General features: G+C 35.0%; 1 protein-coding gene and 1 long non-coding RNA gene across 2 annotated transcripts; one reads left to right on the top strand and one right to left on the bottom strand.

Annotated features, from left to right (window-relative positions):
- LOC109822946 lies at window positions 40-1,745 on the top strand. The gene is made up of 3 exons (XR_002242318.1): window positions 40-466; window positions 925-1,061; window positions 1,136-1,745. It is a non-coding gene; the product is annotated as an uncharacterized LOC109822946 (long non-coding RNA).
- Window positions 9,509-14,894, bottom strand: LOC109821437. Its single transcript, XM_020387622.1, has 7 exons — window positions 14,727-14,894; window positions 14,376-14,462; window positions 13,242-13,430; window positions 10,746-10,916; window positions 10,577-10,630; window positions 10,335-10,478; window positions 9,509-9,883 (listed from the first exon to the last, which is right to left on the bottom strand). Exons 1-7 carry the CDS (start codon window positions 14,892-14,894, stop codon window positions 9,509-9,511), a joined length of 1,188 nt encoding a protein of 395 aa, XP_020243211.1.

Genomic DNA, 15,245 nt, shown 5'->3' with positions numbered 1-15,245 from the left:
CCCAAAAGTGGGTTTTTTTGCAAAAACTCCAGCGATTTTGACGCAGCACCTTTCTCTCTCTCTCTCTCAAAACGAAATTCCCAACTCCCCATCACAGCCCCATCACAACCCTCACTCTCTCTCTCCTCAAACTTCACTTCCAGGACCAGATTCCCTTCCCAAACCCTCACTCCCAGGACCAGACCCTCTCCCAAAATCCTCTCCCACCTCTCCCCAGAGCTCAGCCTCTCCCACCAATCGCCGCCCGCCTCTCCACCACGAACCCCAGTCGTGCCTCCGCCTCCTCCTCCTCCCCGCCGCCATTAACGACTGGATTTCGTCAATCCCTCTTTGAACTCAGGTAAGGATCACGCCCCAATTTCAGTTCGATGAACTGATTTTTTTTTGAGCCTCGATGTTTAAGTAGCCTTCAGTACTGGAATCACATCACATTTTGGGTCTCAAGCAAGCTACTAGATTTCTTCAGGTGAGCTCTCTAAAATTCTTTGTCGCTAGGAAATTTTTTGGGCTTTTTTTCCTTACAAAATTTTTTGGCAACTTTATATATTAGTAAGTCGAGCTGAGGATATATAAGGATAGTGTTTTATTTCTTCAAATTTAACTTATTTTTGTTTTGAATATATAAATACAAAAGAAAGTTTTAAACAGGATGTCTAATCTACAAGATGTTTGAGTTCACTTGTTCTTTCCATTATGAGAGCTCTATTAAAGAAGAGGTCAATTCTATTTTATTTTATTTTATTTATAATTTACGTGGAGATTATAGCCGCTAACTCGGCTCTAATTTGTAGGAGAGAGTTGGGTGATCTTGACTTTGAATTAAAAAAATTTAATCCTTGATTTACGTTCAACAGGGCCATGGATCCTAAACATTTTCAGAGGATTTATCCTAAAAAAATTTAATCCTTGATTTACGTTCAACAGGGCCATGGATCCTAAACATTTTCAGAGGATTTATCCTCTTATTGCAATGGTAAATGTTCTGATTTTACTGAGCATGAAAGTTAATGGGTACCTTGTTCCTAAGACTTTCCTTTCAAATGCCGAAGCTAAAGGAGCAGGTAATGGTGTTTTTTTTTACTTTCAATTAAAAAAAAAAAATTTAAACCTGAGATCACTGAAATTGGTTGTGCAGTTTGTTTAGATGGAAGCCCCCCGGTTTAAAAATTATCAGTATCGTTCTGGGACTAAAAATTAAAAGCAAAGTTATAGACACTCCATCAGACATATAAATAGTCGTATGAACTTGGTTGTGCAGTTTGTCAAATCCAATCTTTCACACTCTCAGCAAAGTTATAGATTCCTTGTGATCGATTCTATGCCAATGAACTTCAATTATGACTAACGAGAAAGCTGTTTGATCCCGCCAGAAAAGGGTAGCTTGATTGTGCATGCTGACAATCTTATTACTTGTCGAAGGCTTCTCTAATGATGTGAAGGACTTCATATTGTGTAACTATCATTCGAAGGTCCTCGTTTATGAGGGTAGAAATGCACTAAATATCTTGCAGATACATTTGCTATTGCATCGTCAAGATAATAGCATCTATATATTATGAGCAAGAGGGTAATGAGTCATCAAGTGAAGATGGGGATGATATAAGCCTAAATATTGGCTTTCTTGATCCGTAGTTGAAGATTAAGTGTTCGAAGAATTGTGTGAATCCTTTTGAATGAACCCAATTGTATGTCTTTAGTTTAATATTGACTTTTGAATGAAAGATTATTGTATTGTTTGGGCATTACTAAATTCAGCGTGATGGAAGATTATTGTTGTTCTAAACTAAATTTCTTGCTTATAGTAAAGCATTGGTTTGTGAGCATAAGCAGAGAACAACCAAGAACAAAAAAAAAAAACTCAGTAATGAATACAACAAAAATAACTCAATATAACACACATCAGATAGGAATCTCAGTTCTCATAAATCTTCTTCCCCAACTGATAACATCCAATACAAAGTATGTAACTAAAATGCAACAGGGAAAAAAAACATTAGAAACAACAAATTTATAAAGTATCTCCATCAATCTCTCAACCTTTTTCCTCCTCAAGCAATAGCAGGCATGTCCTTGAGCCAAGCATCAAGAGGTTTTCCAATGGAGTAAACAATGAATCCGATCTCCCTCATTTTCTCAACATCAACCACATTGCGCCCATCAAAAAAGAACCACACTGAAAATAAGGTAAAATAAGGTAAAATAAGCCATAATAGAATTACAAGGAAAGTTAGCAAAAGCCATAATAGAATGAAAATAAGGTAGAGCACAAGGAAAGTTAGATACAGCATATCCTCCGTCAATTCCAGATTTCTTCAAATAACAATTACAGTTGGGTTCATCAATTGCTTGCTTGCTATACCCATCTCAATCGGAACAAAGCTATCTTTATGTTCTTCCAGCAATACAACATTAATTGGGTTCAATTACTACACCGGGCCAAGGGTTTGCAAGGTAAATCAGAGACAGACTTCCTCAATTCCACGAGCAACCAGCATTTCAGTTTCTACCTCAATTAGACCTGAACATACAAGAAATTAGCTGGCAAATAAGTTGGGGAGGCAAATTTGGATAATTACGGATCTTCCCCTTGATTTCCTTGTTAGTCGAAACCGCCACCTTTGTTTGCACAAACAAAACGTTCAACTCGCACCAAAGATCCTCCCCTTTTTTTCTCAATTTTAGGATTAAAATGAACAAGTTTTGATCTTTTTCACCTGCTCACTGTGACCTTGAGGGCGAGGGAGGAGGAGGAGGAGGAGGAGGAGGAGGAGGCGGAGGCACGACTGGGGTTCGTGGTGGAGAGGCGGGCGGCGATTGGTGGGAGAGGCTGAGCTCTGGGGAGAGGTGGGAGAGGATTTTGGGAGAGGGTCTGGTCCTGGGAGTGAGGGTTTGGGAAGGGGATCTGGTCCTGGAAGTGAAGTTTGAGGAGAGAGAGAGTGAGGGTTGTGATGGGGCTGTGATGGGGAGTTGGGAATTTCGTTTTGAGTGAGAGAGAGAGAAGGTGCTGCGTCAAGATCGCTGGAGTTTTTGCAAAAAAACCCACTTTTGGGGGAATGCGTACGCATAAATGCGCATGAGAAATGCACTTGCGGGCATGCGTAGCGCATAAATGCGCATGAAAATGCAATATAATATCATATATATATATATATAATATATATATAATATATATATAAGAAAAATTAGTAACTTGATACCAAGCATAGATTTTTGTGTTTGGTAAGTTGTGTTTTTGGGTTGAGGTCTTCATTCCCATCCACTATTATCATTCCAGCCACTACCCCACTATGCGAATGTAGGCTCCCATTTCAATGAGTGGAGAAATATGTTACCGTCACTATCAAACCCAAAAACTTGCGCTTGACTAAACATACTCATTTCCCTTTCTCCCTCTCTCTATATATACTATATATATATATATATATATTATAATATAATATATATATATATGGCAAATAATTTTACAAATTTAAAAAAAAAGAATAATTCAATATAGATAAGCAAATTAGTTTGTTTGGACTTCGCTTTGATGCGATAGAGATAAGCATATTGACGCAATTCATGTCTGAGTCCTCAGGTATACGACGCAATAAGTTCCTCCATTTGCGTCTCTGATGGTTCTAGGAATTGTTTCACCTAGTACTTGTTCACTAGCTCCAAACCATAACAAAATGGAGAATGCACATGATACAACTATGTACACGACAATTTCTTCATCCTCAGGATCAAGTTCCAAATATAAATGTCTCCCCATCATCCAAACATTCATGAATACGATACAAGGATGAAAATGTATGACTAAAGTGACAACTGAGAAGTGAGACAAACATAATACATAAAATGGGGACAAATTTTCAAAACCATCCGGTTTTGAAATTTATTCCCAAAAAAAGATTCTTTTCAACTTTAATTACAAAAACAGACCCAGTTGGATGAAACTGGGTCTGTTTTTGAAAAAAAAAATTTCAAACTTCACGGGAGTTGAACTCCCGTGAAGTTTTGTTATGAGAAAAAACTTCACGGGAGTTCAACTCCCGTGAAGTTTGAATTTTTTTTTTCAAAAACAGACCCAGTTTCATCCAACTGGGTCTGTTTTTGTAATTAAAGTTAAAAAGGGTTGTTTTTTATAAATAAATTTTAAAAAGGGATGGTTTTAAAAATTTGTCCCATAAAATGGAGATCGGAGATTATATGTCAAAAAGTTTAGTATTACAGAGAACTAAAGCATGATGATAAACTTCTTCTGTAAGTTTCAAATGCTCTAGCAAAGTCAATATATTATCTAATTTAAACAAAAGAAAAAGGGGAAAAAGGGAAAAAGAATACAAAGAACATATCTATAGACTATATGGGGCATTGTTAGAAATAAAATTGATGTGGCTTCTATGTTTCAGCTAGAGAAGAACATGACTAATGAGCGAAATTTTAGTGATTACAGGTTGTAATTTTTTAATAATTTACTGATTACAAGGCAAAACATGCATACAAAATAATTTAGATAATTTCAACTATCCCCAAATTCAAGAAAAAAACCCAATAAAGAAGCAACAAATTATTCAAATTGGCAAATAATCACAACCAAATAAGAAAGTATTGCATGAAATTGAAGATCAACTCTCAAGTCAAGATCATATATTTATAATTCCACCAATTGATGTTGAAACCCTAGCGGAACCCCCAAATTTATAGGAATTTTTCTCCGAATTCAGCCAAATAGCAAATCTTCCTTGTGATTCTCTAACCATAGAGGGATAATCTCGCCAGAGAGATGTCCCTTTAGTTAAAAACAAAACAAAACAAAACAAAATAAAGCAAAAAAGCAAGATGAATAATGGGTTCAGAGGAAAGAGAAGAGCTCCATATATATAAGATGTGATAGAGATCTCCGGCATGGATTGAGAGAGATTCCAGAGTACGATCACAGAGTGCTAATGGAGGGTTTTTTGGGTGCGATCTTAAGAAGACGTGTGAAGAACTCTGTGATACATTTGTCACCCTCCAGGCCCACGAGCCCGTTGGCACGTGCAAGCCGTGAGACCCACAAAAAACAACTCGATGTTGGCTAAAGTTCATTGTCAAAATGCTAGCACTAGTTGTTCTTGGACCTTTGGCTTCTCTATTTAAACCACTAACATTTCTTCACACTAGTCCATATTGGACTGAAATGGGGCTATCACAAACTCAGCGACCAAGAAGATGAGTTGATGAGGGCAGATAAAAAGCATGGGTTTTATTGCTTTTTTATTTGGATATAAGTTGTAATTCCACTTGCAACTTAAAGGGCCCATTAGTTGTTTTCTGTTGCAACTCCCACTTGCACTCATTTTTCACTACAACTCAAATGTTGCGATTAGAGGGATTTTACCAAGGTTTTAAATGTCAGATATCGGATTCATGTCGGATAGCGAAAATCGGGGATATATCGAGGGACATATGCTAAATATCGGATTGTCATATCGAGTAGATTTTTACTCAATTTTGGTCACCAAGATGGAATACACTTGTCTTGTTATAGCTTATCCTACTTGAGTTGAGTCTTCATCATCAAAACATGAGTCGTTTTCGATTTCTTGAAGGGAAACATTAGAATATTATACCAACAAATAAATAAAATACACATTGTCAAACTAGAACTTTCGAAGTGCCTGGCATAAAATTAAAATAAAGTAAAATACCTTGAATAAAATTGACATAAAGTATTAGACTTTGAATTGATTTCAAGCTATGGTTCAAACTTATTGTTCACATCATGCTTTTATGTATTCTCAATTTTAACTTTTAGAGATGAAGACGAACGAGAGGAGATCGCGGTCGAAAAGAGAGCACTATTTTTTCTTTACCCTAATATGTATTATATGCTATCGGGTTACTATGGGAATAAAAATCTAAAAAAAAAGAATTAATCTGCTTTGGCTTTTAAGTAATAAACCCAAACCCCAATAGTTATCAACTAAAAAATTAAGAAATAAAAAAATTACCTGATTTCCGATGATTTTTCAAGGCTAAAAATCGGCCGATATGTCCGCAATATACCGGGACATGTCCGACATGGATCTCGAAAACAATATCCGACTTGGAATGGCCATATCCGTGTTGCTCTAGCCTCTGATCCGACTTGTCGGCCGACATTTACAACCATGGATTTTACAACTATGGCTGTAATTACAACTACACAGTTGTAGCAAAACAAACAGCTGCAACTGAGTAAAAAAATACCTAGTTGCATGCATCTAGAGTTGCAACCGCCTTAGTTACAGTCTACCAAATACCACCATAATGTACTTGTGGCTTGTTAATGAGATAGTTCTACATCTCATTCAGTTTCTATACATACTTTGTTGCTTTAATGCTAATAAATTTTTTTTGATAGAAAAACAAGGGTTAAACCCTGTTTATTAATAAGCCAAAAAACAAGTACAAAGTTGTTTTAAGTACAAAAAGGATACGAAATGTATCCAAAAGTTAGTAGATAGAAAATATAATTTCTTATAATTAGTGACGTATAACCTTCTTCTTCCAAAGATCTATGAAGATGAAGAGTGGGCCTTGCCGTCATTCATCGTTGACATAGATATAAAGAAGAACCAAAGCCAGCTATACGTATAATTAGAAGAAACTAAATTTTCTATAAACTAACAGACCAAAAAACTATAAACAAGGTGAGGGAAGTTCCAACAGATAGAAACTAACAAAAACATCTCAAAGAATAAAATTTCACGCAGATCTTCTCATCAAGAACTTCTCCTGCTAATTAGATGTTCCTCAAGCCTTGTATAGAGATGATTAGCAACTGAACCACTACCAGCTCCTATCCAATCATATAAACCAGAGATTGAAAGGTTAATAATTGATTTATATGAAAAGTTAGTTTGATCGAAAATGAATTTGTTTCGAGCAAGCCAAATGTTCCAGCATACTGATGATAGAATTGTTAGTCTAAGGCGTAGACCCAAAGTTCGAGACAAGAGCTGGAATCAAAAAGATGAGAAAACGAGCAGAAAGATCCACGGTCGACCGCGAACGTGCACAGGAGCTGGGAGAGCTTGGATCAGGTCGCGGTCGACCGGGGCGGTCGACCGCCAAAACCCTGTAGGAAAAACTGGCCTCGAGTTTTAATTGCGGTCGACCGCGCCGGTCGACTGCCAAACTCTCTGGAATCTGAGCGGTCGACCGGGCCGGTCGACTGCGACGCAGTCAAACAAAATCTTGTTCTGTTTAGGAATCTGTTTCACCCAGGATTCTATATATACCCCAAACGATTTTAGGGTTTGTACTACATCAAAGAAGAGCTTTTTGACTGCAAAGAAAGAGAGAATCTCAGAGAGATTAATCCCTTGTTAGAGAGCTTGTGTTTTCTTCTTCAATTAATCAAAGAAATCGTGTGGTGTGGCTCCCGAGGACGAAGGCACGTTGCCGAACCTCGTTAAATCTGTGTGTTCATCTCCTTTACTGTTTTTGCAAGTTTGATCTTTATTTGTGGTTTTATTCCTACTTTCCTACTTTTAACACAAGGTCCGGAAGGGCAAGAGTTCGATTGATTGTTTCGAATCCCCAACAAGAATTGTACGCCTTAAGTGTTCGTTCGTGCCATTAAGGTTCTCAACAGATTTTAGGAGAATGCTAATAAAATTTTAATATACAAATATCTATTGATAATTGATTTCAATCAGAATTTGTGTTCATCAACTTATATTGTGTGCTTTGATCATGTTGCAGCTCCTCCAGCGCAGGAAAATATCAAGATCTTATATTAAACTTCAAGAAGATAAACGGGTTCAATTTCCACACATCCCTCAAGAAATTTCATTATAAAAATCTTAGAAGTGAAACTTTCTTGTCGTGGGATATTTATGAACTATGAAATGAGAGCATGAGTCATCTGCTAACAAGTTATATATTGTTGTGGGATACCCACAATAATTTTTTTACGGAATTTGCATTCAATACCATAACAATACCTCCCTACTGCCACAACTTTCTCTAGAGCTTCATACTAATCTCAACAAATTCAAACTAATCTCCCTCCTTCCTAATTTTCCACTAATTGCTTTACTCTCCTCCATTAATCCATCAACTAACCCCCTCAATCTCCGCTTTCTCATCCTCAATCTCAGGTGTATCTCTCGCTATATATATGGTTCACCTCCGTCCATTATCCTAGGGAGAATTTTAGAGCCCCTCACAAAATGAGGCGGAGGCCATCATCAGAAAAGCTTCATCTTCATCCGCAAGGGAGCAGTTCATTAAAAATTTCTTGCTCTTCACATTGGACTCTGCATAGTTCGGTCAGAGCGTGTGAAAACAATGAGTTTCTTAACTTCAACTATTTTTTGCTTTTAGTGGGGAGATGAAGTAGTGGGATACAAGCACATTTATTGGGATGAGGTGTGGAGAAAGAATTTAATTTATAGTTTACTAATAATTTAATTTAATTTAATTGAAATATAATGTAACATTAAAAATGGTTAGGAGTAAAATTGACCATAAAAAGTTTTATCTATACCTCCTACATTTAAAGGGAGAACGATTTATCTATTTTTGAGGATCTAACTTCAGTTTGTACAAAAATTGTTTTATAATGCACATGCAATTTATGGAAGTTTGTTAATAATTTAGAGTTTATCAGGCATTGAGAAAAAGCATATAATAGATTTTAATGTCAAATGAAGTAAATATTAATTTATTCTTTAATTCTTTGAGCTCAAATAACTAACTAATTCATTTTGACATTTACCTTTGCACCATATTCTTGTTAATGCCGTACGTTAATTTTGAGCTATTGACCTTCCTTTAATTATTCCAAGTATCTAGAGTTTTAAAATCAAGGGTAAATTAGTTACTCATTTTAATCATAAAACTTAGTTTGCAATTTGTAAATAGAATTATTTCCAAATTACATAATATCATTTTATTATTTAATTGCTTGATATATTTTTTTTATACATATGATCAGTATGTTTTAATATACCTATAACTTATTCCTGATTATTTCATCAAATATAGAGAAGTAATATGAATACACTGTATTCCAAAACATACATTTACAGTCTCTTCATCATATTCATGCAATGGAAAAGATCAAAAAGTAAAACAAGTATATATACATGCGACGCACGTGCCCTAATATAGTAGAATATTAAAAAAATCTAGTAAAAAGATCAAAATTTTTTTTTAAACATTAATCATCTTGTTGCTGATCAAAAAGTAAAACAAGTATATATACATGCGACGCACGTGCCCTAATATAGTAGAATATTAAAAAAATCTAGTAAAAAGATCAAAAAAAAAAAAAAAATTAAACATTAATCATCTTGTTGCTCCATGTAGTAGAATACACCCAAAAAAAAGTATGAACAACAACAGGTGCTGCGAAAAAGCTCGTTTTATGCCAAATGAAGGTACGGATCCTCTTAGCATGGATCTTCTTAACCATAAATCCATCATCAATAAAACAAATCTAATGCTACCGTAAGAAAACATTTTATTCATATGGCAACAAGACAATTGTTCAACGAGTGTAACCTCCAGGACCACCATAACTGAATTGGCAACCGTCTGGGGGTCCAGATTCATATTCGTAATAGATATCATAATATTCTATAATATCAGCATAAAGGTGGACATTATTATCTTTTGGATCATAGAGCTCATTTCTTTCGTTTACTAACTGAACATTCAGAAAATAACATGTCTTGTTTCGACCTTCATCAATTCGATGACCACTCCCCATCGGAGGACTAGGCTCGTTGAAGGGAGAGTAAACCGTACCACCATAGTCAACCTCAGTAGCTTTCTCTAAATTATTGAAAAGCTCCTTTGGCCAATATCCCACAAAAGATCTTTCATGTCCATATGTTAACCACCAATTTCCAGTTTCTTGATCCTACAGTTAATATCCCACAAAAGATCTTTCATGTCCATATGTTAACCACCAATTTCCAGTTTCTTGATCCTACAGTTCAAAGAATATAATGGTTACTTTTATAGAAAAACCTCTTGCGTTATAGACCGGTATAGCTGATAACAACTCTTAATATTCTTTTTCTTAACACATAAATAATTATGGTGATGCTGTTGTGTTTCATCCATTATCAAATTAGAATTCGAATCCTGCGATTATTACCACGAAGTTGGAAAGCAAACAAAAATAGCACATTCTCAGAATCATGGGATGTACGTCCCAGTAAAGTATTCTATGAAAACCAAAGTATAGGAATGCAAACTCTATGTAAATCTTAAATTTATAGAAATATCCCTTCCCTAACGCTAAACGTGCACATAAGATATAGAGAAAGCTAGACGGCTGAATAAATTTCCCAGAACAAAGTTAATACCTTGAAGATACTTATCTCAATTGATTTTTGTATCCCACCGTAGACAGAAAGCTCTGTTATTTCACTTCCAGGACCAAAGTCTGGAGACAGTGCAACAAATCCGGGACAGTTGAAGTTGAAGCAACCTGTTTTATATCCATCAGCCTGCACAAATTATTAATCAACTTCTGTAAATCTCGATCGAGTACATATTTTTTGTGATAACTCTCATCTAAATTTAAGACGTAGTTCTTAGACTGTACCGTCCAAAACGTAGATAGATGGGTTAAAGAGTCACCATTTATAGCAGGGTATACCTGAAATGTTTTAAATATATTTAGCAAAAAATATATAGTGGAAATCCAAAGTACTAATTTGTGTTTGAAAATTTTGAAAACTTTTTAAACAAATCTTAACAATAATCTTACGGACATGCCATCCTGCTTGTACGGTGTTTATTTTATCTTCAGGTCCACCAGCGCCTCCTATGACCCATATTTGGCTTATGGTGACTTGATCAAGTTTAACAAGTGGGAAACCATAAACAATAAGCTTTGCACTTGCTCCATAATATTCGCCAACGTTAGTTTTCATTACTGCATACTGTTTAACAACTAATTAATTCATTGTAAAGAAATTGATAATAGTTAACATGTGCAATACGAACCAGAACTGATATAAATATATGCCATAAACCGTAAGACTGACGAGTCAAGCAACATCATAATTTATGGTTAAAAATGTCTGGCAGATTACTTATACAAGCTCGTCGCATGGTATAGATAAGATTTTTGCTTGGGCTAGATTGCTCAATATGTATTTTGCGGGCTTGTGGTGTTCGCTTGTGATAGCTTGAGTTCATACATCAGGCTCAGTTTTGAGAGTTGGAGGCAAATTTTGTGAATCTGGGTGTGTAGACTCTAAGTTCATCAGGGGTTTATGTTGAGAGATGTCAGGTGCATTCTAGGTAGGAGTGCATTTGTTCAGGAGACGGCTCGAATATGATACTTATTATATCCATATCCGCTTACTCATCACGGATATATATGAGTACGAATAGTGCATTCTGGGTAGGAGTGCATTTGTTCAGGAGACGGCTCGAATATGATACTTATTATATCCATATCCGCTTACTCATCACGGATATATATGAATACGAATACATATATAGCTCGGTAAGAAAAATTTAATCCATATCTGCAAATATCAAATACGGATAAGGATATACATGCAGATATATAAGCGGATATGCATGAAGATACGAAACGTATATGAGAAACCTAGATAATATTGAAAAAATATATATAGTTCATGTGATACAAAAAGGGTTTATTAATATGTTTGTTATATCTAAGAAGCTAATGTTAGACATCTTGATCATCAAAATTAATCTCAAATCTACTAATCTAAGGATTAAACTGTGGCAATTGTATGACCAATATGTATTCAGATTTTTAAGATACGGATCTAGATATTTCATTAGAGAACTATATATGTAACCATATATCTTATCGGTTATAGATTTGAAGAACCACATCCATATTCTAACTGGATACGGTTACAAATATTTCCTCGGATATGAACACAATTTAGCAACCTAATTCTAGGTATGTCTAGGTGAACTATATGTAACTTCTTGTTAATTTTTAGTGGAAAGTTTTAACTTATTGACCACAACACTATGTCTCCTCTTTTTCCCATATCTTCTGATCTATTAAATATGCATTCTCTATTTGATTGCTTTGTTTGACTTTGACTCTCTATTAAATAAATGTTCCACCATGCAATATTTTTTTCATTTATTTAGGTACCGTTTGACAAAGGGTTAAGTGAGGGGTTAAGGAGACTTAACTCCTTCTTAACCCGCCAAACACGAAAAATCTATACAATGATTCAAGTGAGTTAACCCTTCATAATTTTCCAAACATAAAAAATACAGAAGGGTTTACTAATACTCCTATTTAGAAGGATTAAGAGTTAACCATTCTAATTATAAAGGAAATAGTCAAAATCATTATTATTCCCAAAAACTAAAATTGATCACAATGGCTAAAATAAAACTTATTTAACGGTAATAATATAGTCATTCAGATTATCAAATGGGCTAAGTACATTAATCCTTCTCTTTAACCCCTCTTCCTTAACCCTTTGTCAAACGGGGCCTAAGTGTTTGTTTAATTTGGATAACATGGTGATGCTTCAAGTCCGTTGTTTTTAATTCACTGTTCTGAAATAACTTTTAGGAGTGTACATTCCTCCTTTTTAGTTGTATGACACGATAAAGCGTTGTTGCTCTTTGTATTTAGGTAGATAATTACGAACCTCTTAGATACTTAAAACGAGCATTTTCCTCTCACAAGTAGGAGAAATCCGCACAATAGATAGAAAAATACGTCTACAAAGAATGTATGTCTTTAAGTTGCGCATGTTGAGAAATCCGTCTAGAATGCTCCATCTATGAAAATTACTCACAAAAAAAAATCCTCTAGATTGTTACATCTTAGATAGGATTTTCCATCTTACTGTGTATCAACCTGCAATGTTATCTTTGTAGTTCTTTTCCTTTTTTTCATTATCTTTTTCGACTATCAGTTCTGTGTGTGTATATATGTAATTACTTTATCTTCTTCATTTGGTTCTATAATAGTATTATATTATATATTTATAGTCGACTTTAAAGAGAAAGCTAAAAAAATCGTTGTCAAAAAACCATAATATTAAAAAATTGACAGTGCAAAGATATTGTCGTAATACCAAGCAAAATACAATTATGAGACTGTTCGTACTTCCATTCTCAGCCTTTCGATATCTTAGAAGAGTGCTTGAATGAACAGAAAAGTTTAATATAATTTCTTTTCAAATAATTTTGTTTAACAAGAAAGTTGGTAAACTATAGCTAAAATTGCAAAGTGAAAGAGGGTTACTCACATGGCTTCCGTCATCAATACCACTCTTGAGATTTATACCGTGACTTTTCACATGATTTTGAAGAGTTTTGCCATATATTAAGTCATTCTTGGTAGTTCTGCGAATAAGAGCCGTTCCTAATGGACAAGTGCTATTTTGGCGCAAATTTGAATATATAGGCATGCCTTTTGGGAAACTGCTAGGCCACATCTGCATTAAGTAACTCATTGTTCAATTAATCAGTAAATAGAGATAAAGAAAGAAAAATGACTTAAGGACCCAAAATATGGGACCAAGGGAGGGGACATGTGAGGTGTTCCCTCCTTATTGCATAATGAGTTGGTCATGCCAACTCATTATGCAATAGGGAGGGGACACCTCACATGTCCCCTCCCTTGGTCCCATATTTTGGGTCCCCGTAGCAGCACTCGTCATCTCTCTCTGGTCGAAATGACACATGTATACTACCTCCTTCTATAAATTAATTATTATTAAATTCATTTTAGAGCAAACCAGATATTTTTTTACTAGTTAATTTTTCCTCCTATGTCTGTCTAATCTTTCTAGTAAACGTATATTGAGCCTATTTCTGTACTTACTTCATAATAAGAGGCTATAAGGTTACATAGCTAATAGTTTTTGTAATAATGGGAGGTTGTAACTTGTAAATTTACTTTCCCCAAATGGTTTCCAACCATTTCTTTAAAAAAGCACCAAAATGAGTTTCTTAGAATTGGGATCAAATCAACAGATAGAAGAGTGTCACCTCACCCTCTCTCTTGGTTTCCAAGTGCGAACTAAAGACACATAAAAGTAAAGCATTATAGGAAATGGTTTCCCATAATGCAAATTTCTTGTTTTTCCTCACAACCAAACAGGCCAATGCATGTATCGAGATATTCTAGAATGGTATCATATAGTATATGTCAGTCACAAAAATGAGCTAAAAAACCAATAAGTTTAACCTCTTCGTAAGTATGCATGCAACCAAATACGAATATGTACGTACTTTAGCCAACTTCCTTTAGGTATGAAAAGGCCGTCCATACAAATGTGCTTCATGAATATCCTATATATATATATATATATATAGGGTCTGAAGAGTGCAACCTAAAAATTATAACCAAGTTCAGAATATAGAAATTCAATTTGTACCTGAAGTTTGTGATCTTTCAGAAGAGGATTGTCAAAAGCTGGCTGTTTGTAGATATCAATACAATCATAAATATGCCCACTTTTAGACTGCAAAATAATAAACCTCCATCATCAGTGCATAAAATAAATGAAGCCCCAGACAAAATTTATAAAGATGTTAAATGGTATTTGATTGCATTGATATTTAAAAAGCTACTGCTCAAAGATTTCACTGCGAACATATATAATTATTGCTGATATCTTGTTTGAGCATAAGAAATCTTGTAACTGTTACTATGAATGTAGGATTAGATTTAGAGGAAAAATTGAAGAATGATCTGTGACGTTAATTTAAAGTTAAAAAAGAAGTACCTGAAATGATTTTACAGGGGGCTTGTTAAGCATCTTCAGCTGTTTTTCAAGCTCCAAGTCTTCCTCCCCCTCCATACTCCATCTACTCTCAACTCCTTTCGCACGAACATCGAGCAAGAATATTATAAGAAAAAATAGGGAGATTGATTTTCCCAAAGCCAAAGCCATGGATGAAGATTGAAGAACAGCTTCCTTCCCTACGTACCCTCCTTTTATACCATACTTGATTCTTACTTGGTAACAAATATTTGATTATTAAGATTCATGAATTGCCTTTTTCTAGAATATATTCATTGCATCAATCAGCTTTTATTACTTTCCATGGGAGAGATTTTATCCAATTTCAATAAATACGTCCGGAGATTATTTCCAACGGAAACTAAATTAAAAGCTATAAATTTGACAAAATACGATAGTATTTCGAACTAATGTGCAGTCGGCCGTTGGAGGATAGCCAAACATGAGTAAGGTTAAAAAGCCAATTTGGTCCTTATATTTAGTCTTCATTCTTAAATTGGT

Source organism: Asparagus officinalis, chromosome 8, assembly GCF_001876935.1.
Source record: "Asparagus officinalis chromosome 8, Aspof.V1, whole genome shotgun sequence".
In the NCBI taxonomy this organism is placed as follows: Eukaryota; Viridiplantae; Streptophyta; class Magnoliopsida; order Asparagales; family Asparagaceae; genus Asparagus; species Asparagus officinalis.
The sequence above is the reverse complement of the archived record's forward strand: the minus strand, read 5'-3'. Positions and strand labels throughout refer to the sequence as shown.